Raw genomic sequence first — 24,960 nt, 5'->3', positions numbered from 1 at the left:
AAGTCTCCCCACCAGAATCCTTTTTAATAGCCTCCAAAACATTTAATCAAGACAAAATTCAAGCCATGACTATTTGCCCTTAGAAGAGGAGGAAGCTGGAGACTCAAAAGGTTGGTGAACTGGACATTTTGAAGCAGTGCCTTCACTTTGCCTTTAGATTTACCCAGGCCTTTTTTAGAAGCCATATCCCTAATCACCTGCTTATTATTCAATAATATAGTTACTAATAATTACCTGGGTCACCAATTATCGCGAATAAAGTATAAACTCAACTGAAATGCAAAGTCTCTAAATTAATTTAACTATTACTTTAAGATCAGAATGACCTTTTAATTTACTTATTAAATAATTACTAGATTTTTATGTCACTGATAGGTCTATGACTATAACTATAACTATAACTATATATATAATCCCCGATATATATCCACATATATGTGTATTTTTATTTTATATCAAATATACAACCTTACCATGTAACCATTTCCTAGTAATCAAAGTAACTATTTAGCAACCAAATATACCCCCTCTCTAATCCTTTGTAAAAAAAAAAAAGGCAATACTATGACTCAATAAATTTCCACCATTAATTATGCAAATGAGATGATAAACACCTAAGTAACATAGTTATATAATTTAGAAATGTAAGGTTTCAATTAATTTGGACCAGGTTTAAGTGAGGAAATAATATAAAATTAATGTTCAATAACACAATGAATTAATGAACTATAATAAGATGAACAAAGCAATTAATCAAGGTTATATAATTTTAAGAAGGTAAGCCATTTATTAATTGAGACCAAGTGAAAGCAAGAAACAACTCAGAAGAGGAGAAAGCTGTGAATTAATATTAAAATGATTAAGTGAGAACACCCAATTAACCACAACTAAAAGGTTTAAGGTGGACCAACTCAGCCAATTAATGTTATGATCAAGTGAAAATACGAAATATGGAATCAATGTAAATGGTAAAGTAACATACCCAGTTAATTACTATACAGTTTTAAGGGGACCACTCAATGAAGGGAATTAATGAAAGGATGTATGAGAATAACTGTATTAAAACTGAAAGACCTGCCAAACTGTATGGGCTTTTTTTTTTTTTTTTGCATTGCATTGCATTAACTCAGTAAAAGAAACAAGAAAATATAGAATTAATTGATAAGAGAGTCAACGATATTCCAATGTTGAAAGTTTTTAGAACACTGCCCAATAAACTTAACCAATAATTTCTTATGAGAAGATAAATAGTAATTCCAATAATTATGATTTAACAGCTGTAAAGGTAAAGTGTGTTGCTGAGTCAATGATGAATCCTGGCCACATCGCCCTGTGGTTTTAAAGAGGGGTTTACCACTGCCATCGCCCGCGCAGTGTGAGATGATGCCTTTCAGCATCTTTCCTATATTGCTGCTGCCCGATATAGGTGTTTCCCATAGTCTGGGAAATATACCAGCGGGGATTTGAACCGGCAACCTCTGACTTACTATTCAAGTCATTTCCCTGCTGCGCCATTAGGTGGCTAACAGTTCAAAGAGGGGTGAAAATTAACTAAAACCCAGTTGAGGTAAAGAAATGAGATTTAGGGCATGAAAGTAAGGAAACAAATGACAAGAAATATTGCTGAAATTCTTAAATGGCTAAACTGTATAGGCAAAGCCCAGCAACTGAATAAACTGCAATGCTACAGCTGTGAAGAGCGACAGCTGAGTCGCCCTGCAGCCCAGGCTTACACTTTGCGAAAGAAAAGCATAATAATAACTTATTAATTAGTAATTCAACAGCCAAACTGTACGGGCAAATAGCTGCATCACCACTGCAGCCCTGGCTTGTGTAAATTTTCACCACCCAAAGCTGAGTGACTGAAAAGACAGCAGCACTGCAGCCGTCAGAAATGATAGCAGAGTCACTCAGCGACCCGAGCCAGCGCTTTCTTTCTGCCCACCAGCTGCTACAGCCCACTGCATGCCAGAGCTCCCGCTCATGATGAAAGCCCTAACTGAAGACCCCTCCGCACCCAGTTATTCTTTCTTTATGACAGCAGAACACCTTGCTGCCCCACCCCAGAGCAACTGACAAAATAAACAGCCAGACAGTAGGAAAGCTGAGTCACCACCTCAGCCCAGGCTTGAACAAAGCCTCCGCCAAAGCTCCAAGGCAAATGGAATGGACGTGCTGCAGCTGCAGAGAAAAGAGCTGAGTCACTCAGCAGCCTGGGCCAACACTGGGGCCAATGCTAACTGGGCAAAGAGGCACCTTTTACCATGGTGATTCTCTTTATTTAGCAGGGGGAGAGTAACTGGCCCTATCCACGCCCAGCACAGTACCTCCAGTGACTGTTGCTGGTGACTATCTTGTGGTTTGTTTTTTTAGAACGTGAGCCCTTTGGAGACAGGGAGCCATCTTATTTATTTATTTATTATTTCTCTGTGTAAACCGCCCTGAGCCATTTTTGGAAGGGCGGTATAGTAATAGAATTAATAACAACAACAACCCCCAATGAGGCACTACCTTGGCGTGGTTGTGGGGCTTGCGTGCTCTGAGGAAGGTGAGAGCTATGCCAGAGGTCCAACCATACTGGACAGGTCTCACCAGAGGAGCCAGACAAAGAGTGCCTCTCCCATCAACAATATGGTGAGACATAACTTTAATAAATCTATACCGGATCGGTCGTCGCCCAGGTCAACAAGGACCACGCCAGGTGCTGGAGTCCCTGGACATCTGGTGGCAAGTGGGCAACAGGACTCAGGATCTTCAGTTGAGCAACCAGGGCTGGAGACTGCAAAGTTACTGGAAGAAACGTCGCTTAACCAGAAAAAATATATGAACAATGTCAACAAGGAAATAATGATCTGCTATTATGTCTAGTCCAACTAGAAGAGGTTATTTTAAAAGAATGTACCAGATTTTGAAAGAAAAGCATCCAGGTACAGAAATAACAGAACAAAGGCTAGCAGACCAGAGAAGATTCATAATAAGAAATAAAGTATTCACAGGAGTTGAGCTGGAAAAACTACAAAGAGCAACACAGGCTCAAGATATGGAAGAAGAATTACCACCAACAGAAGCAGTTGCTCAGGCGCAGGTGGAGGTGGTGTTGGAAACAGAGGATGCCACTGTTGCTGAACAGTTTCAAAATCAAAACCAGGCAACTTCCCCTTTGCCTACACCTCAAAAACCCAAATGCCGTTTAAGAGAAAAGCAACAAGAACTAAAGCAAAAAATAACTGAACACATGAACCAAACAACCACCAGGGTTCGACTTCCAGCTCTAAAAACAGTTGCCAAAAAACAACTTGCTCAGGCATTAAAAGATGTCAATGCTGCACTTGCAGAAATAACAACCAACAATTTGCAAGAAACAAACCAACTAATGTACAGTGCAGCAACAATAACACAAGAGCTCGGATATAAGATCTGAGGACCTGTAAAAAAAGAAAGTAGTACATCACCTAAAGGGAAGATTAGATTAGAAAATAAAATCGCCAGACTTGGATCAGATTCTAATAAATTGAAAGATATGAAAGACAAGAAGCTGAAGAATGAAAACACCAAACAGTATCTGATCCAAAAATACCACCTAGATTCAAGGAAAATTAGAGAAGTCCTGGAAATAATAAAGCAGCATATAACAGCAGTATCAAAGAAGATTAGCAGATATGAAGTCAGAATTACACAACACAGGCAGAATCTCCAATTCCAGTCGAATCAGAGACGTTTCTACCAAAGCATAGAAGGAGAAACTGCAAGAAACCTAGAAACACCAAATAAAGAAGAAACAGTGCAATTCTGGGGGAAATTATAATAAAAAAGCAGGCTGGATGAAAGAGGTCGAAAAATGTAACCAACAAATGCAAGATCTAATAATAACACCAGAATTAATAAATGAAAGAGCAAAGAAAATTAAAAATTGGACTGCACCAGGCGATGATCAACTGCATGGCTTTTGGCTTAAACACCTACCAAGCCTTCATAAACAACTATCAAAACAGTTCAATCACATTTTGCAAGGAGGTGATACTGAACAATGGCTAACAACTGGGAAAACTCATCTCATAATGAAAGACCCAGCAAAAGGTGCAGTTCCAAGTAATTATAGACCGATAACCTGCCTGCCAACCATGTTCAAATTATTAACTGGAATAATAGCAGATGAAGTGATGCAACATTTATTAACTAACAAACAGCTTCCAGTTGAACAGAAAGGAAATGGCCCGATCACCAGAGACACAAAAGACCAGCTGCTGATTGACAAAATGATTTTAGAAAATTGCAAGAGAAGAAAAACAAATCTAAGTGTTGCATCGATTGACTACAAGAAAGCCTTTGACTCATTGCCTCACACATGGATACTAAAATATTTAGAAACAACTGGTGTCAGCAAAAACATACAGATATTTATTTAAAAAGCAATGAGCATGTGGAGTACACAGTTAACAATCAATGGCAAGACACGTGGACAGGTTAGCATTAGAAGAGGTATTTTCCAAGGGGACTCACTATCCCCTCTGTTGCTTGTAATCACCATGACTCCACTTTCACAAATACTAAACAAAACAGGACTCAGATACCAAACATCTAAAACATCAAGTAAAATCAACCATCTGCTGTACATGGACGATCTGAAGTTGTATGGAAAGTCCCAGTCAGAAATCGAGTCACTGCTAAACACTGTCCGTATATTCAGTAGCGATATAGCAATGGAGTTTGGACTAGACAAGTGTGCTGCATTAATGATGAAAAGAGGGAAAATAACAAAAACAGAAGGAATAGAACTGCCCAATGGAAGCAACATCAAGAACCTGGAAGAGAAAGAACAATACAAATACTTGGGCATTCTCCAGGCTGATAACATTGCACACACTGAAGTTAAAAGAAAAATGGGAAGTGGGAGAGTTAGAAAAATCCTGAAGTCCAAACTCAATGGCGGAAACACCATACACGCCATAAACTCCTGGGCTATACCTGTTATCAGATACACTGCAGGAATAATAGACTGGACCCAGGCAGAGCTAGAGACGCTGGATCGTAAGACCAGGAAAATCATGACCATCAATCATGCTCTGCACACCCACAGTGATGTAGATAGACTATACCTCCCTCGCAGCTCAGGTGGAAGAGGAATGCTGCAAGTCCATCAAACAGTAGAGGAAGAGAAAAGAGGCCTTGAAGAATATATCAAGGACAGTGAAGAAGATGCACTTCAAATGGTCAATAATGAGAAACTATTCAATACCAATGAAACAAAGCAGGCCTACAAGAAAGAGCAAGTCAAGAACCAAGCAGAAAAATGGAAAAATAAGCCCCTGCATGGTCAATATTTGCACAATATAAGTGGAAAATCAGACATCACCAAGACCTGGCAATGGCTTAAGAATGGCAACTTGAAGAAAGAAACAGAGGGTTTAATACTGGCTGCGCAAGAACAGGCACTAAGAACAAATGCAATAGGAGCAAAAGTGGAAAAACCCACAACAAACAGCAAGTGCCGCCCTTGTAAAGAAGCAGATGAAACAGTGGACCACCTAATCAGCTGTTGTAAAAAGATCGCACAGACTGACTACAAACAAAGGCATGACAAGGTAGCAGGGATGACACACTGGAACATCTGCAAAAAATACAAGCTACCTGTAGCGAAAGATTGGTGGGACCATAAAATTGAAAAAGTTGAAGAAAATGAAGATGCAAAAATATTATGGGACTTCTGACTACAGAAAAACATCTGCCACACAATACACCAGATATAACTGTAGTCGAGAAGAAAGAAAAACAAGTTAAAATAATCGACATAGCAATACCAGGGGATAGCAGAATAGAAGAAAAAGAAATAGAAAAAATCACCAAATACAAAGATCTACAAATTGAAATTGAAAGGCTGTGGCAGAAAAAGACCAAAATAATCCCAGTGGTAATTGGCACCCTAGGAGCAATTCCAAAACAACTTGAAGAGCACCTCAACACCATAGGGGCCACAGAAATCACCATCAGCCAATTACAAAAAGCAACTTTATTGGGAACAGCCTATATTCTGCTACGATATCTATAATAACAGCAACAACATTTATAATAAAATCCAGCCATCCCACGTCCTTGCGAAGGACTCGATGTCTGGATAAAACAAACCAGTCAATAACACCTGTCTGACTGTGTAAATAAATAAATAAATAAATAACAGACCAAAATAATCCCAGTAGTAACTGGCGCCCTAGGTGCAATTCCAAAACAACTTGAAGAGCACCTCAGCACCATAGGGGCCACAGAAATCACCATCAGCCAATTACAAAAAGCAACTTTATTGGGAACAGCCTATATTCTGCAACGATATCTGTCATAACAGCAACAACATCGATAATAAAATTCAGCCATCTCAGGTCCTTGGGAAGGACTTGATGTCTGGATAAAACAAACCAGTCAATAATACCTGTCTCACTGTGTAAATTAATAATAATAACAACATATTCTCCCTGCCCGCCAATCGCTGTGGGTAATCGATCGCCGGAGCTATGCGCCTGGCAAATATGATTAAGGGGAGCCCCCTCCACACTCAGTTGCTCTATTCTCTGCAGCAGCAGTTAACCCCTTGCTGCCTCGCCCAAGAGCAACTGGGTCAGAACAAAGAGATCCGACCACTTATGCAGCTGCTCCTCCTCTCCCAGTGGCCAGCCACCATCAAATGCCGGGGGAAACAAAATGGCAGCCCCCATGCCCATTGATGGGGCTGGGTGTACAACTTGCCCCCCGCTTTACCACAAAGTGCAGCAGTGAGGAACGGTCTTATGTATAACCTGAACATACATTGCATCACTAATCACATTTCAGTTTCTGTACCATTACTTTAAAGTGAAATATTCAATCACATTAGAGTATATGAATGCATCATACTTACATTTTTGAACAGCTGCTCTGCAAGCTCTCTGACATGCTTTAACATTTTTGATGAATTGCTTTCTTCAGATTTAATTCTCTCTACTTCAAATGCTACCAACTAAAAAATAAAATAAAATATTGTAGTTGATTCAAAATAACGTTCTGACCTTAAACCAAAATATTGTGTGTGTATGAGGCCACGTTCTCATAATCACAGTAGCATGGTTAAAGCATTAACAGCAATAACTGAGCCCTTTGGAGTGTGATGCATAGGGATGTGTGAATTGAGTCGGGTACAAATCGATTTGGAGACAGAACAAATCACCCCTTTGGTACATTGGCTAGATTCGGGACCAAATCGAATCATGCCTGATTTGATTCGATTCACGATTTAGATCCCTCCTATTAATTCCCCCAGATTCCCAGCTTTCTTTCTTTCTTTCTTTTTTAAAAAAGCTAAGCTCTAGCTTTTGTAGAAGTGGAGTTATGAGCCAGTGTGGTGTAGTGGTTAGGTGCCAGCGTGGTGTAGTGATTAGAGTGCTGGACTAGGACTGGGGAGACCAGAGTTCAAGTCCCCATTCAGCCATGATACTAGCTGGGTGACTCTGGGCCAGTCACTTCTCTCTCAGCCTAACCTACTTCACAGGGTTGTTGTGAGGAGAAATTCAAGTATGTAGTACACCGCTCAGGGCTCCTTGGAGGAAGAGCAGGATATAAATGTAAATGTAAATAAAAATGGGGCAAATTATGTGGTCACTGTTTTTCAAGTGTTTGGATTATTTGGTGTATAATAACTTTTCCTCAATGAATCTCTATGAGGATTTATTACACACCTTCATTTTTTTCTATTCATTTTGACTGTCTTTTGACAGTGCCAATTATCAACTGCCATGTGCCTACTACACCCACTTCCCACCTGAAAGGCAGTGGAGACCCAGTTTATGTTCTAGGAACTTTTTCCAAGTGTTTAGACGCTTGGGTGTCTAATAACCTTCCCTCATAATGAATTCCTAGGAGGATTCATTACACACCAAAGAGTCTAAAAAACCTCAAAAATTCCTAAAATATAAACTGAGTACCCAGTGGCTTGTGGACTGGGAGGTAGTTGGCACATGGGATGGCATTAATTCCCCACCCTCACTTGCACAGCAGCGGGGTCAAAATGAACAGAAGAAATGTAAAAGACACCAAAGAATCTAAACACTTCAAAAATTCCTAAAAAATAAACTGAGTACCCGTGTGTGTGTGTGTGTGTGTGTGTGTGTGTGTGTGTGTGTGTGTGGTGTAATTGGCACATGGCAGTTGACCGTTGGAACAGTCCAATGACAGTAAAAAAGAACAGAAGAAATGAAGGCATATAATGAATTCTCATAGGGATTTGATTATGAGGAAAATCATTATGAAAATCATTATGAGGAAAGTTGTTATACACCAAAGAATCCAAACACTTGAAAAATAGTGACCACACATTTTGCTCCATAATTCCACTTCTACAAGGGCTAGAGCTTAGCTTTTCTAAAAAAATGAAAACTGGGAATCCATGTTAGGGTTAGGATAGGGTGACCGCGAATCCCCATTATTTCCTATGGAGGAAATATACAAAATCATTAAAAACTAAAAAACAAATCATTAAAATCAACCAAGTGTCCCACTGCCTTGAAATCTGGGTACTAGGTGGGACTTATAGGGACCTGCCCACCATCCAAATTTGGTGCCCCTAGGACCTTTATAAGTAGTCCGAATCGATCCAAATCCAAATCAAATACAAATCAAATCTGGGGTGATGGGCGGGGTAGATTTGAACACCAAAAAAATCAAGGGTGATTCAATTTGGGCACAAACTGAATTTAAAAAATCGATTTGTGCACATCACTAGTGATGCGAGAACATGATTTCCAGGCAATCCCAGTCAAACTGCTGTGATTAAACCACATTTATCAGAACTAGGAAACTAGCATCAGATCCTAGTTACCTAGCCTGGTTAAATGAGGGTTAACTGTTAGAGTTTGACTAGGATTGCCTGGAAATTCTGGGTGCTCATGTCACTCTCCATGAGAGCACACGGGGCTTGGCAGTCATATTTATTTCTTTAACTGCCCTCACTGTGGTCATGAGAACACAGCCTTTACAAAGTTTCTCTTATTTCCTTCTCTGTACAAAACAGAAAGATTGAACAGAAACTCCAGAAGTACAACAGTTTAACGAACCACTTCCCATGGAGTGTTGCAGGTCATTTAAAAGGATGTTAACACATATCACTAAATGTAATTTATATAGAACTTTTAATATGCAAAGCACCTTCCAATATCTGCATTGAATGTCTGTTGTATTCTTAATGCTACATGAATAGGATGACAAAATGCATTAGATTCAAAAGTACAAGCAGCAAATCAAGTAACAATGAGCAAAGGATAATCCATCAATGTTTATGTATTTTTTAAATACAGGGCAATACATAACATTTTTGACACTGGTCATATGAAGATGCAGCTGTTTGGGTTTGGTTTTTTTTAAGCTACCTAATGTTAGCCTAAGCACTAATGTTCTTATGTCTTCCCTTCCCTTTTTGGGCAAGGTGATAGAGCATGTGGTGGCATCCCAGCTGCAGAGGGTTTTGGATGATATGGATTATGTAGACGGTTTTCAATCTGGCTTCCACCCTGGATATGGGACTGAAACTGCCTTGGTCGCTCTAGTGGATGACCTATGCCAGGAACTAGACAGGGGGAGTGAATCCCTGTTGGTTCTGCTGGACCTCTCAGCGGCATTCGATACCATCAACCATGGTATCCTTCTGGACCACCTCTTGAGTATGGCAATCAGAGGTACTGCTTTCAAGTGGCTCCAGTCCTTTCTTGGTGGAGAGGGTCCAGTGGGTGGTGCTGGGAGACTAAATGATCGGCTCCGTGGCCATTAACCTAAGGGTTCGGTTTTATCCCACAAGGTTCGGTTTCATCCCCCATGCTGTTTAACATCTACATGAAACTGCTGGGAGAGGTCATCTGGGAGAGACCTCTCCCAGAAACCGCTGGGAGAAACCGCTGCGAGAGGCCATGATGGGTTGGATGTGGGCTAATAAACTGAGACTGAATCTGGACAAGACGAAGGTAATGTTGATCAGTAGGAGAGCCAGTTGGGATAAGGAAATTCTACCGGTTTTGGATGCGCCAGCTGCATCCCTTTCTCGAGATGATAGATCTGGCCAGTTACCCACGCCTTAGTCACGTCGCAGCTGGATTACTGTAACATGCTCTACACGGGGCTGCCCTTGAAGAATATTTGGAGACTGCAGCTAATGCAAAAAGCGGCAGCTAGGATTTTCTCTGGAGCTGCCCGCAGGGATCACATCACACCCATTTTGAAAGAGCTGTACTGGCTGCCAGTTTGTTTCTGGGTCCAATTCAAGGTGCTGGTTTTGACCTTTAAATCCCTTAACGGTTTGGACTCTGGATACCTGAAGGACTGCCTGCTCCTAAGGGTTGCTGCCTGCTCGACAAGGTCATCTCAGGGGTCTCTGCTCTTGGTGCCGACAATGAGGGAGGCTCGGCTGTCGTGCACACAGGACAGGGCCTTCTCTGTTGCTGCCCCCAGACTCTGGAATGCTCTCTCAGTGGCCAGTCACTGCTCAGTCTCCATCACAGTTTTTAGAAAGCTTGTTAAATCTTGGCTTTTTACCCAGGCTTTTATCCGATTGTCTCTACTGCTGCTTCTTTGTATTTTTGTATAGTTATATTGTATTTGTATTTTTTCTAGTCAGTTCTGTGTTTTTATATTCTAGCTTAATATTTTAATTGTGTAATTTTTATAGTCTTGTTTTAATTTTTCTGTGTGAACTGCCTTGGGATTGTTTTAATGAAAATATATTGTATATTGTTTTATACAGATTTAACAACAAAAATGCCTGTACACTATTCCCATAATAGAATGTGGGAATTCCTCTCTTGTAGGAAAACGTACAAGAGTATGAAAAAACTGATACAAGTGCCATGTTTCAAAAGGATCACAACACATAGCAGCTTACTTATTAGGACTTGATTCCTACAGATATCTGCTCATATCATCAGTGAACATTCCCAACAAATGAAATCATGTGCACATAAAAAAGTAATATTTATACAGATTTAATATTTTAGAGTTCATTCACTGCAATATAGTTCACTGCACAGCAGCAGCATCTATTTTTCGATAGAAAAAAATTTCTTGAAATTGTATATGTCTTTTTTCTCTTGCCTGTCACTTGTGTATTTGAAAAAGATTTCTACCTCATCAAAGAGGTCACAGGATCTATAAGGAGGGCCCCTCTCTGACACAAAACCAGCGAACGCCATTCCATTCAGAACTTTGGTAAGGAAATCATTCTCAATTAAACCTCGCTGACCCAAGAAGGATGCCTGCAGATATAAGCAAATCTTAGAAACACATTTTTGTAGTAACATATACAACTATCAAAAGGAAAATAAAAAGTAAACTACAAGAGGAAATAATATTTAATGTTTTAATAAATCCAAGAAGAGAACCAACTTATCAAAGCTATTGTAAATAAAAAAAGTTCTCCATCAACACACACATGCTCATTCCAATGTTTGGAATGCATACAGAAGTCTGTTTTCCTTCAGCAAACAGTAACTATGCAAGGTAAGATGCAAAATGGTTACATGCTAAATCCATTTAACAGCTGTGGGCAAAGAACGTAACTGCTTTCAAAAGAGAATTATAAAGTTATGAAAATTATTTTCAATATGTGCTTCAGTTGGTGCTTATATGCTATTTTTATTTTCACTCCACCTAGTATGTTGTCCTTTCCCCACCCTTACTCTTCCTCTAGGGTTTCAGAGTGCAAGATGGGACAAATAAAGATGGAATGCTGGGTGGGGTGGACTTTTGCTAGAAGGCCAAGAATTTTTTTTCTATTGGAAAAACAATTCAGTAAATTACTTTAGCTTCATGCTCAGAGTCTAGCTGGGGTCAAAAGATCTCCACTCCAAGATCAGATAGGCTAGGGGAGGTTTGATTTGTTTTTTCTTATGGCGCTTATTTTGGCTCACTTGCTGGAGTTGTCTAGATTGTTTTACAAAACTATTAATTGAATCATGCAACAATATCCAACGTAATGCACATTATTCACCCTTAGTCTCTGCTAGTGGCACACCATTATGAACTGAATTATATATGTCAATCTGTTGGAAGTTACATATGTGTCTGGTTCCTAGCTCATAGGGCAAAGGGGTAGTTGACATGATCGCCACATAGTTTTCAGCTCTCAGAGCTCTATCCATAGTCTTAAGAAATTCCATTTATAGCAATGAAAGCAAAAATTACTTGTAATCATCACTGGCACGCAATCTTACCTAAAGTAAAGTACAGAAAAATATGCAAGCTAAAACAAAGACAACAGAATTCAGAATTCAACAGAATTCAGCAAACAACCATACCTTGGAACATTAAACTATAATTTCACATTACATAAGGCAATTGCAGCATTAATAATTGCAAGATGTTACATATTCTAACTTTTTAAAGCATAAAAACTGCAACATTACCTAGTAATTAGTAACTTAGTTTTACCTTGTGAAAATTTATGACTGGTTCTGAATGAATCCTGATCAACTGAAGGCAAGACCTGTATCCTTGGAAAAGTTGTGCAAATAATCTAAGAAAGACTCCTCGCACCTCTTTATCCTGAGAAAGAAAAATGAATTGAGTACAATTATATTCTCTTAATTCACAAGACTAGAAAAGGAAGTTAATATTCAATCGTATATACACTTGGCCTGTAGCCTCCAAGGTCCAGGGCAGCATCCAAATGACTGGGGGGTGGGGGCTCCTGCTGCCACCCCATGCCCCGCTCCACCACTGCCCCACCGAACCATGGCTTTTCTGTATTTTTAGTAGCCATGTGCGCAGCCGGGGTGTGTGCGCGTGAGAGCTGAGGAGGCCTCCTGTTCCCACCCCCCACCCCGTGGCAGCCCAGCAGCCCTTGAAAACTATAAGGCGTGCCTGCGCAGTTCAAATAGATTGTCACAAGCCCATGATGTCACAGGCTTGCAACCATCTATACAAACTGCGCAGGTGCGCCTCGCAGTTTTCAAGGGCCACTGGGCCAGACGGATAGGTCCAGTGGCCACTCCGCCTGCTGCTGCCACAGGGCAGGAGGCCTGCTCGGCTCACCACCCGCCCCAGCCATGCACATGGTGGCTAAAATTACAGAAAAGCCACAGCTTGGCACAGCGGAGCCTCATGGTGGCAAGGGGGGCCTCGTGGCGGTGGGAGGGCTTGCGGCGGGGGTGGTCCAGGGGCCAAAATCACCTAGGAGTGACACTGTGTTGGGCTCCAATCTTGATCAGGACCACAGCACAGAGATAGGAGTGTATGAAACAGCATGAAAGTAACCTTTTGTTTTCACGTTGTTTTCCCACTAAAAATCGCACTACTCCCTAATGGGAGCTACTTATTAACCCTGAGAGTACAATTCTGGCAAATGGCATCTTTGGGGTTAAATAGCCACTTCGGGGGGCAGGGAATCTCACCAAGAAAATAGCATGAAATTAAAGGGTTATAACCTGCCTCTCCACTGTGCTTCTGATCCAAATATGGCTGATGCTTCTGATCCAGTCTAATATGGCTGATGCTTTAGTGTCAGAACTCGATCACATCAGAATCAGCTGCAAGATCTAGAAACTACGGCTCCAAGAAACACTAACATATAGAGGCTCTGCTGTCAACAGAGCTGAAAGAAATCACTTTGAACACCCAAAGCTTCAACTACCAGGCACATGCTCCCTCAACTATTAAGAATTCTAGCTTCATTGTATCTGATACATCTCAGTTAAAGTTGGTATGTTTTCTCAGTGACAAAACCATACAATTTGCACTAGGGCTAAATTTCAAATCTGGCAAGTCTGGTATCTTACAAAGGGGCATCACCAACATGGCATTGTACAGCTTCTTGAATCAATCTTAAAGACATTGTAGGATAATTTCCTTCAATTTAATAACCCACACTATAGGTTATTTTTTTTAAAAAAGGAATCAGTGATAATTTAATGTATTCAATGACATATAATCAAAAATATTTTAGAATAATACAAAAATGCAGATCAGAAATATAGCTTCATAACTGAAGTATAAGATTTCCCACGCATCCCTGTTTATAACCAAGTCAGAAACATTGTATCTTACCAACATTTTGGAATGTGATAGAGCTGTTCGTGGAGGAGGAAATGCATAATCTGCTGTTTCCAAATCTGAATGTAAAACCTACAATTTAAAGAAACAAATTTTCAAATCCATTGCCAACATGTTGCCAATTTTATTTTTCTTATTATAGATTGTACCACAAACACGTTCACATTAAATTGCTCAAATCTGCATCCCATTTAGCCTCTTATCTACTCCTGAGAAGGAGGCAACAAATCCGACTACATGGAGAGGAGAGCTGGTCTTGTGGTAGCAAGCATGACTTTTCCCCATAGCTAAGCAGGGTCTGCCCTGGTTGCATATGAATGGGAGACTTGATGTGTGAGCACTGCAAGATATTCCCCTCAGGGGATGAAGCCGCTCTGGGAAGAGCAGATAGTTTCAAGTTCCCTCCCTGGCTTCTCCAAGATAGGGCTGAGAGAGATTCCTGCCTGCAACCTTGGAGAAGCCACTGCCAGTCTGTGAAGACAATACTGATCTAGATAGACCAATGGTCTGACTCAGTATATGGCAGTTTCCTATGTTCCTATGGAGGGCAGGTCCATCAATGGCTACTAGTCTAGTGGCTATAGGCCACCTCCAACCTCAGAGGCAAGATGCCTCTAAATACCAGTTTCAGGGGAGCAACAGTAAGAGAGAGAGCATGCCCTCACCTATTTCCTGTGGGCTTTTCAGAGGTATCTGGTAGGTCACTGTGTGAAACAGGATGCTGGACTAGACAGCCCTTGGGCCTAATCCAGCAGACTGATCTTATGTACAAAGAAAAAAAAGGGGGGGGGGAAGAACCAAAGAACTGACCAACTAACAAAGAATGATAAAATGACTATTTATATTTCAATACTGGAAAGGGTGCAGTGGGGGGGGGGAGTATGGGACAGATACAATAATGGTATACAATAGCATTACTATTATTGTACAGTATACAACATTGAATGGTATACAATATATATCAAGAGGTGAGTGCTCTTTAAATAATGCAATCTGCATTGTCCTAGCCTATAGATATAAACTATTTGCTTGTTTTACATCATTTGACAACAAATAGCTAATATTTTTGATCAGTCTCCTAAAGCAAACCAAATAGGACGTATGAGGAATATAATCCCACAAAACATTTCTTATTTAAAGCTATCTTTAAAATAATATTTTTCAATCAAAATGACTTACATGGTTAAGCAATGTGTGCAGTGATAGTAATAATGGGCAGTGGAGTGAAGAGTAAGACATAACACAAGCAAAGGATTCCAATTTAAGTTCCACAACATCTAAGAATAGGGAATTAGTCTTACTAGAGAGAGTGCAGTTTGAGTCTGATGGAGTAGTGGTTCTGGGAGCTGGGACAGATGAATACATTCGGGAATTTTAATTGCTCCTCCGTCCAGGTCTGCAATTATTACATCTAACTGAAAAACAGACATAATAACTTTTCAGACAGCATGCATAAAACATTGGGCACCATGTTGTGAACGCAATTAGAGTAGTAGATAAAGGTATAGAAAAATAACATGCAACAGGCCTTGATTAATGTTTGGAAGGTGTAGCCAGTGTAGATTATGGAAGGCTGCCTCCTGAATAGGGCTGGAAAAAATTCCCTTTATCAATCAGCCAGCCCCACCCCCCATCAAAAACAGCAACTGAGAAATAGGTACTTACAAACTATATGAATGATAGGCATAGAAGGGATGCCTCTTCTAAGATGGTATGTATTGCAACAGGTGTGTACATTATCTAAACATTACTAGTTTTACAGACTTAATCAGATTAAAAATTAATACGATTAACAAACTGTAATATATTCAATTGGTGATGGCTCTGGCTTTGAATAATACAATCCGAAAGAGTTTAGATTTTATATACCTAGGAGACCAACTTCTCCTCTATGTCCTATTACAGAACAACCGAGAACATGCTGAGCATGTCAGCCAAAAGGCATGCATTCAGGTGTTCTCCGCAACAATTAGAGGATTCATCCTTTTTTGGAGATCTTATCAGTGTCTGAGCTTTGGTGGGACATGGTGGAAAGACCTTTTTCTTCTGTGTTGGTGTAGTGGCACCACAGAAGATTGGAGTTTATTGGTGTAATCCATTTCTGCCCTCTACACATGATATATTGCTTATAGTTATACATTTCTGCATATATTGCTTAGGATCAATTCTAGGCCTTTCTCCTTGGGCTTTTCCTGGAAGGCATGAACTATGAATGACCCTGCCTCTCACAGACCAGGTGCAGACTAGATGTTTATATCTGGCCAAGTAGTACCACTAGACCGCAGAGATATTTCCCAAAATAATTAGGAAGGATCAGAGGCTTTGCCCAACACACAGAAAGTGCTAGGGGTGTGCAATTCGGGTTTTCGGGTGATTTGGCTTGGACCCGAACCGAATCACCCCTGTTCTGTTTTGTGCCCGAATCTGGGTCACCCGAATCACCCTTGATTCGGTTCGGATTCGGATTTAATCTGAATCCGAATCTGAATTGATTCGGGGGGTAAAAAGGGGCCCAGGGGCAAAATTTTGGGGTGTGGTGGTAGTGCCCAATGGGTAGAGTCTACCACCCCAATTTCAGGGGGATTGGGCAAAGTCCTGATTTTTGGTGAATTTTTGAAGTTTTAGTGACTTTGGGGCAGTTCGGGGGCATAGCATGGGATCAGGGCAAAAGGAGTGGGGTGGGGTGGTAGTGCCTAATGGGTGCAGGCTACCACCCCAATTTCAGGGGGATTGGGCAAAGGGCTGATTTTTGGTAAATTTCTGAAATTTTCATGTCTTTGGGGCAGACTGGGGCAGAAAGTGGGGCCTGGGGCAGAATAGTGGGGTGGGGTGGTAGTGCCTAATGGGTGGAGGCTACCACCCCAATTTCAGGGGGTTTGGACAAAGGGGTGATTTTTTGAGAATTTTTGAAGTTTTAGTGACTTTGGGGCAGTTTGGGGGCAAAAAGTGGATCTGCCCCAAAAGAGTGGGGTGGGGTGGTAGTGCCTAATGGGTGGAGGCTACCACCCCCATTTCAGGGGGATTGGGCAGAGGGCTGATTTTTTGGGAATATTTGAAGTTTGGGTGTCTTTGGGGCAGATTGGGGGCAGAAAGTGGATCTGCCCCAAAGGAGTGGGGTGGGCTGGTAGATAGTGCCTAATGGGTGGAGGCTACCACCCATCTCCAATTTAAGAGTGATTGGGCAGAGGGGTGAATTTTGGTGAATTTATTTTTATGAGGTTTGTCTTCATAAGGTGAAGTGTGCTAAATTGATTACTTCCTCATATTATTCATAGTAATAGAGAGTGTGAAAAAGTGAAAGTGGGGTCATGAGAGTTGTTTAATTGAAAAAAATCTCATTTGCTATGATAGAATGAGAATTCACACCTCAGAAAAAACTGTTCAAAGATATAAAAAAGGCACACGGATACCCTAACTTGGGAGTTCTGTGTAGGCTGAGGAAGCCATGGCCGACGCTGCACACCAGAAGGGGCACTGAGGGGTTGTACTTTCCGTTGAGTGGACTTTCCACAGACAAGATCCCCAGCAGGGGTCAGGGACATATGACTGCTCTTTAATCTATAACTCTTCTCTTTATTCTATGATACTCTTTTGACTATTACTTTGTTTCGTTTCATCTGTAATCCTCTTTAAACTATTATTGAGCTTTGCTTAATAAAACCTCTGTTAGCATTCAACACTGGTTTGAGTCTATTGTGTGCGACTCCCAAACAACCTGTTGCACACCGGCTGGCCACCAGTGGCAATACAGTTGGGTTTCCATGTCACAGTTAATACTGAAGTTTAACTGTAATGGGGAAAACATTTTTTAATTTTTTTTGTAATTTCTTGGTGGGAGGGTGCTTATATATCTATAAGCAATATATTTTGAGCCTTTAAAATTATTTAAATATTTTGTCCCAGGAAAACATAGAAATTACATTAAACACACACTTCAGTCAATCAATCAATCATCTTTACTACAGTTCAAGACCAGCATAAGACAGAACAATAGAGCATGAATCATTATCAAATTATAAAACAGTAAAATCATATTACTTTAGAATTACTACTCTAAAATTGAAGAATACTGTAGAAGCAAAGGCAAAACTGTAAAATCACTAAGATTATAGTCATAATAGTAAGCATCTTTGTTTAAAAGGATAAAATAAAAATAAAGTGTATAAAGTGAAGTGTCTAAAATAAGGTATATAAAGTAGGATAGCTAACTGGGAAGACTGAGCAGACAGATAAATTAATCAGTAGTTAAAGCAACACAAGACTAAACCATGGTCATAAACTGGTAGTCAGAGCCCGGTGGATCTTACACGCTGCCGTGCAGAACTTGGCAATGCTAAACGTGAAGACCCAGTCTTCATCCAACAGCAACAACCAGGTGTAGGTTTGGCTTGAACGACCAGGATACTTGAGGAGTACCGGAAGTATAAGCTTTGCACAGCTGTCTCTATAGAAAGGGCAAGAGTATGTGCTCTGTTTCAACCTCCCCAGTGTCACAAGGGCAACGTTTCTCCGTGATTGGAATATTCTGTATTTGCCTTCCAAAACAACTGAGGGGAGGGTATGACAACGGGCAAGGGTGAAGGCCCTTCTGTGGCCTGAGATTCCCAACTATGTAAAGTACACAGTGGGAAAGACAGAGTATCTAAGTCTTTCTGAGGACAGGAAGCTAGGAGCCCTGCCTAGGTTGGCCTGGCACTTAGTGTCTAGTTTGATGGCTGTTTTCACCTTGTCACAGCCCATAGCAAAGGAGCAAAAAAGCCCAGAAGTGCCACTTTAGTCCAGACGGCACGTTTCCAGAAGGATTGAAAATTGTTCTGCAGGATCAAAGGGGCCAGGCCCTGAGGGCTGAGGGATAGTTTAAGCCAGAGGATAAAACCAGTTATCCACACTCTGGCCTCAACCCTTATTGTACCAGTTTCTAGGTGTAGAGTAGCATTGGAGACACAGCAAGGCACTTGTAGGGCTGCTCTTTAGACTGGACTAGTTCTAGTGACGCAAAATTGGAGTGGGGCCCCAGGTAGGCACCATAGAGTAATTGTGCCAGTGGCTTGGCACAAATAGTTTGAGCGCTGCAGGTACATATTGGCCGCCACTAGTCGATAGAAACTTCAGGATGGGGGTTGAGCTTCTCTGTGTAGTAATGGCAACGTGTTCGCAGTGGGCCTTTCTTGAGCCAGTGGCATGAAGGCCCACCCCCAGGTATGTAAAACAAGTGACCTGCTCAACTCTGGGGCCATCAATACTCCAGGAGCGGAGCTTAGGTCTTCTAGCGAAGGCCACAACTTTAGTTTTTTGGTAATTGATTTCAAGTTGTTCACTCTTGCAATACTAAGCTAGAGTCGCCAACTTCCTCCTACCTATAGGGGTCCTTGAGAGGATTACGTAGAGCAGGGTGGAAATACTTATTTCGACCAAATTAGGGAAATGGAAGCCTGGGTTACAAAGGTGGCTCACCATGTCATTTATGTAGAAATTGAAGAGAAGAGGGGCCAGGATGCATCCTTGTTTGACTCCCTTCTGAGTCAGGGAAGGGTTCATAAAGTGTCCTTGAGGGCTACACCTTACCTTGAGAGTCGTGTCTGTGTGGAGGCTGCGTATTAGATAGAGCAGTCAATGATCGACTGACGAAGATTCCAGGTTCTCCCATAGCTTAACTTGGGAGATGGAGTCAAATTTGGCCTTAAGATCTATGAAGGAAGCGTAAAGGGAGGTAGAATTGTTGGAAGAGTACTTTTCGATGAGGTGCTGGAGGACCAGGCACTGATCAGTTGTGGATCTACCTTCCCTAAAGCCAGTTTGCTCGTCTGCAGATTTTCTTGCTCTAGGCAGTCCTTAAGTTTCCCATGCAGTTGTCTAGCGTACAGCTTGCTGATAGTATTGAGCAAACTGATGAGCCTGTAGTTGGCAGGGTTATCCTTTCTTCCCTTTTTAAATATGGGTAAGATTATCACCCGCCCCCAGTGCTTAGGAATGCAACCATGAGCATCAATGCAGGTAAATAGCAAGCCTAGAACTGGGATCCACCACTCTAAGTTATTTTTTATAAGATCCATGGGGATAAGGTCCCTGCCAGGGGCATTCCCTGCTCTAGATTGGGAGACAAGAGACTCAGCCTCTGCTATGGTGACTGGAGGCCAACTGGGCAGTTTTTTTATATCCAGTAGGGGGAGGCCCACCTCCACAGTGGCATCTTCATAGAGTTTCTAGAAGGGCAATTCCCAGATCACTGGAGGGATGTGGGAATCAGTCTGAGCCATACGATTGCTGGTGGAGTTGGCCATGATGCTCCAGAACACAGCTGAGTCCTTTGCTCTGACCACCTGAATGAGACAAGACCAGGTGGCCCTCATAGCCTCTCTCTTCTTGAGTGTCAGTATGTGTTTGTATTTTCTCTTGAGGTGTAGGAGGTGTGGGAGAACCTTTGCAGCGTCTGCTCCTGTACTACATTTATGGATGTGGTTGACAGAGGTGAAGGCTTTCCTGGCTTGTTTCCTGATTTTCCTTAATAAGGCATCTAGTCCTTATCAAACCATAGTATGGATGGATGCACAGGTGGCTTTGTGGAAGAGTCAGCCTTTCTGATTAGATGTTTTTGCAGCTCATTCACTAGGTTCTCATAGATAACCAGAAGGGCATGAGTAGGAGCCATGATGTGAGATCACGCTGGAAGCTCTGGAGGGGTTCCATGGCAAGCTGATCCTTTAATATTTAATTAAGCTGAGGGGTCCATTTGGCACGACACTTGCCTTGTCCAACAGGTAGAATATTGGGAGTGTAGTCTCCAGGTGGGACTGTTGGGTGAAGGATTCTAACTGAAGGGAGATCGAAAAGTGATCGCTATATAGGTAACGTATGACCATAAAGTTCTTTACAAAAGGGAGCAGATTCCCAGAAATGGCAATATAATTGATGGTACTTGTTTTGGGGCTGGACAGATAGGTGAATTCCCCTGGGTAGTTGCCTGCAAGTGAGCCATTTAGGATTAAGTCTGGCAGTCATTTGTGCTAGGCAAAGACCCTCTTAGTTTGATCTCAGGTCCTTTGAATTGCCAGTAAGGGGTAGGAGTTTGGTCTCTGAATGGGTGGGGGGAGCTGGTGTTGAGAAAATAAGGTATAGTCACCAGGCCCCAACCTAGTATTGAAGTCCCTCCCTGCCACACACACCACCAATGCTTCAGGATTGGTCAGAAAGTCATATATACATTTGTATTTCTGTACAAATATTTTATATGTATTTATATACAAATAAATATTGTATACATATTTATATAGAAGGTCATATATCACATTTGTATAGTGTTCAAGTTCAGCCCATACAGAGCTGATTTCGGGTTTCCGTTGCAGTAGTGGTAGATACTTGTTGAATATTAATACTGAGCTAGGACCAAAGTGGATTAGAATAGCCATAGCATATTGTTTGAACGAGGTAAGGGGTGTGTTGATGTTACCCGCAGGGTGGTGGGGACTAATATCACCAATCTTCTTTTGAGCCTCCCATGACCTGCCCCAGGTACTGCCCCCAATGAGAATGAGTGGTAGCCATTGAGTATAATGTCATCTGCTGTCCAGGATTCCTGCATCAGAATTATGTCGAATTGGGAGAGAAAGTTGTTGGAGTCTGCATCTCTGAAATGCCACCAGCCTGTCAAATTCCATTTCATGACCTTGATCTTATGTTGATCTGCAAAATATCATAAGGTTGATGTGGGAATAGAGTTCTGGGTAGGTTCCGGGTAATCTCCAGCAGACGAGCTGGGGAAATGCAACTCTTGCCGAGTTAAGAGGGGAGGAGGAACATCTGCTGGCACCAGCAGAAAGGAACACAAACTCTGGCAAAAGAAATGCAAGGTGACAATAAGGGAGGCAAAAAGAGAGTTTGAGGAACATTTAGCTAAAAGCATCAAGGGGAATAACAAAAACTTCTTCTAATACTTTAGAAGCAGGGAACCTGCCAGGGAGGCAGTTGGACCCTTAGACAAAGAGGGAGTGAAAGGGATTATTAAGGAGGATATGGAGGTTGCAGAAAAGCAAAATGAGTTCTTTGCATCCGTCTTCATGGCAGAGGATATTATTATTATTATTATTATTATTATTATTATTATTATTATTATTATTATTATTATTACATTACATTACATATTGAGCATATACCTGTTCCTGAACCAGGCTTTTTGGGGATGGAGGCTAAAGAACTGAGTCAGATAGAAGTGACAAGAGATGATGTTCTAAACTGTCTGGAAAAACTAAAAACTAACAAATCGCCAGGGCCAAATGGCATCCATCCAAGAGTCCTCAAATAGGTCAAATGTGCAATTGCCAACCTCCTTGCTAAAATATATAACTTACTCCTGCAATAGGGCTCTGTACTGGAGCACTGGAAGGTAGCAAATGTAACACCGATTTTCAAAAAGGGATCCGGGGTGATCCGGTTAGCTTAATGTCTGTTCCTGGCAAATTGATGGAAAGCATCCTCAAGGATAAAATTGTAAAGCACACAGAAGTACAGGCCCTGCTGGGAGTGAACCAGCATGGCTTCCGCAAAGGTATATCTTGCCTCACCAACCTTTTGAAGTTCTTTGAGAGTGTCAACAGGTGTGTGGATAAAGGGAATCCAGTTGACATAGTATACCTGGACTTCCAAAAAGCTTTTGACAAAGTTCCTCATCAAAGACTCCTGAGGAAACCTAGCAGTCATGGGATAAAGGGACAAGTACATGTGTGGATTGCTAACTGGTTGAAAGACAGGAAACAGAGGGTAGGTATAAATGGAGAGTTTTCAAAATGGAGGGAAGTAAGAAGTGAGGTCCCCCAGGGATCTGTACTGGGACTGGTGGTTTTTAATTTATTCATAAATGATCTAGAAGCAGGGGTAAGCAGCGATGTGGCGAAATTTGCAGATGATACCAAATTCTTCCGGGTAGTGAAATCCAAAACAGATTGTGAGAAGCTCCAAAAGGATCTCTCCAAACTGGGGGAGTGGGCGACAAAGTGGCAAATGAGGTTCAATTTTGCCAAGTGTAAAGTGACGCACATTGGGACGAAAAACTCAAATTTCAAGTATACGCTGATGGGATCTGAGCTGTTGGTGACTGACCAGGAGAGGGATCTTCGGGTCATGGTGGACAGCTCGTTGAAAGTATCGACTCAATGTGCGGCAGCTGTGAAAAAGGCCAATTACATGCTAGGGATCATTAGCATGGGGACTGAAAATAAAACAGCTAATATTATTATGCCCTTATACAAAACTATGGTGCGACCACACTTGGAGTACTGTGTATAATTCTAGTCACCACATCTAAAAAAGGACATTGTAGAACTGGAAAAGGTGCAGAAAAGGGCAACCAAGATGATCAGGGGCCTAGAGCACCTTTTTTATGAGCCAAGACTACAAGAATTGGGGCTTTTTAGTTTAGAAAAAAGACGACTGTGGGGAGACATGATAGAGGTCTATAAAATCATGCATGGTGTGGAGAAAGTGGAGAGAGAAATTCTTCTCCCTCTCAAATAACACTAAAACAAGGGGTCATCCCATGAAATTGATTGCTGGGAAATCTAGGACCAACAAACGGAAGTACTTTTTCACACAACACATAATCCCTTGTGGAATTCTCTGTCACAAGCTGTGGTGACAGCCAAAAACCTGGATGGCTTTAAGAAGGGTTTGGATAACTTCATGGAGGGGAGGTCTATCAACGGCTACTAGTCAGAGGCTATAGGCCATCTCCAGCCTCAAAGGCAGGATGCCTCTGAGTACCAGTTGCAGGGGAGTAACAGCAGGAGAGAGGGCATGCCCTCAACTCCTGCCTGTGGCTTCCAGTCGCATCTGGTGGGCCACTGTGTGAAACAGGATGCTGGACTAGATGGGCCATGGGCCTGATCCAGCAGGGCTGTTCTTATGTTCTCCCGTGGGGTAAGAAGATGGAGGAAGACCCTTCCCAAGTGCAGGATAGTGTGTGCACACAAGGGGATTAGTGAAGCCAGGTAACTCATTTCCATTGTCTGAATCTATGAGGTCTTCAAAATGTACTGACGATTTCCTTCTCAGCCTGGTAGGGGGTGGGCTTGCCACCTCCTGCAGGGGCTGGACCTCCATATCACTTTCACAGTCCTCGGGTTCTGAATTTTTTTTACCTCAGCCAATGTTCTTTGTAATTCTGCAAAGTCATCGTGAATTGCTTTTAGCTTGAGGCTCTCTGCCAATGAGTTAACTTGTGAGAAGTTAGAGTGGCTGGAAGATTTGTCAGTGGTTCCTTAACCCTTAATCAGTGGTTCAAGCATAGGAGTTGAAATGGTATAACTGCTGGTCTAAATGTTAGGAAAAAACGCTTACAGCCAGCTCTGCTTGGGAGAAAATGGAAGTCTTTCAGCTCTGAGCTTTCAGTATGGCACTTTAGGATCCCAGACAGTGAAGTCAGTATAGTTTTTCTGCTTGATCATATTTGGGAGTCCTTTCTTGGAAGTTCAATGAGACTTTTGTGGGGCTGCAGCACTCTGCAGAAATCAGCCCACACAGAGGAGGGGCTGGCTGCTATTTACTAACAGCCATTCCATTTTTAATCCCTTGATGTTCCCAGGAGAGAGAGCATTTCCTTTGTGTGCTCTGAGAGATAAACTGTTCAAAGGCAAGCCTGAGTTTTTCAACTTTAGCAGAGATTTCATTCCAAGTAGAAATTATCATGATCATGGATTCTGCAGACAACAGACAGGCATCTCTTAGATACTGGGTGAGGAGTTTGTAGGGGAGGTGTGTGGTATGCCTGGGAGATTTAGGGGTCCCTTTTCTCAGTCCTGATAGAGGGCTCTGGCCAGACCACTTGGATGGTTTTAATGAGGGCTCCCCTGCTGCACACTCCATACTGGCGGCGGGGGGGGCGACCATTTCATTGGTGCACAAGGCTGTAAATCTGTT

At 41.8% G+C, this 24,960-nt stretch overlaps 1 protein-coding gene across 13 annotated transcripts in view; it reads right to left on the bottom strand.

Moving 5' to 3' along the window:
• SBF2 (SET binding factor 2) overlaps positions 1-24,960 on the bottom strand; it is a 510,140-nt gene that overhangs the window by 212,636 nt on the left and 272,544 nt on the right. For 9 of the 13 annotated variants that reach the window (XM_053274763.1, XM_053274792.1, XM_053274810.1 and 6 more), the window contains 6 exons: positions 15,354-15,467; positions 14,047-14,124; positions 12,433-12,546; positions 11,098-11,258; positions 9,166-9,205; positions 6,887-6,985 (listed from right to left, as the gene is read on the bottom strand). In XM_053274763.1, coding sequence (XP_053130738.1) covers positions 6,887-6,985; positions 9,166-9,205; positions 11,098-11,258; positions 12,433-12,546; positions 14,047-14,124; positions 15,354-15,467 — 606 coding nt within the window. The remainder of the gene's footprint in view (positions 1-6,886; positions 6,986-9,165; positions 9,206-11,097; positions 11,259-12,432; positions 12,547-14,046; positions 14,125-15,353; positions 15,468-24,960) is intronic. The other 4 variants (XM_053274781.1, XM_053274820.1, XM_053274839.1 and 1 more) reach the window with 1 other exon arrangement.

Source organism: Hemicordylus capensis, chromosome 1 (assembly GCF_027244095.1).
Source record: "Hemicordylus capensis ecotype Gifberg chromosome 1, rHemCap1.1.pri, whole genome shotgun sequence".
In the NCBI taxonomy this organism is placed as follows: domain Eukaryota; kingdom Metazoa; phylum Chordata; class Lepidosauria; order Squamata; family Cordylidae; genus Hemicordylus; species Hemicordylus capensis.
This window is presented reverse-complemented; position numbering and strand designations above follow the sequence as displayed.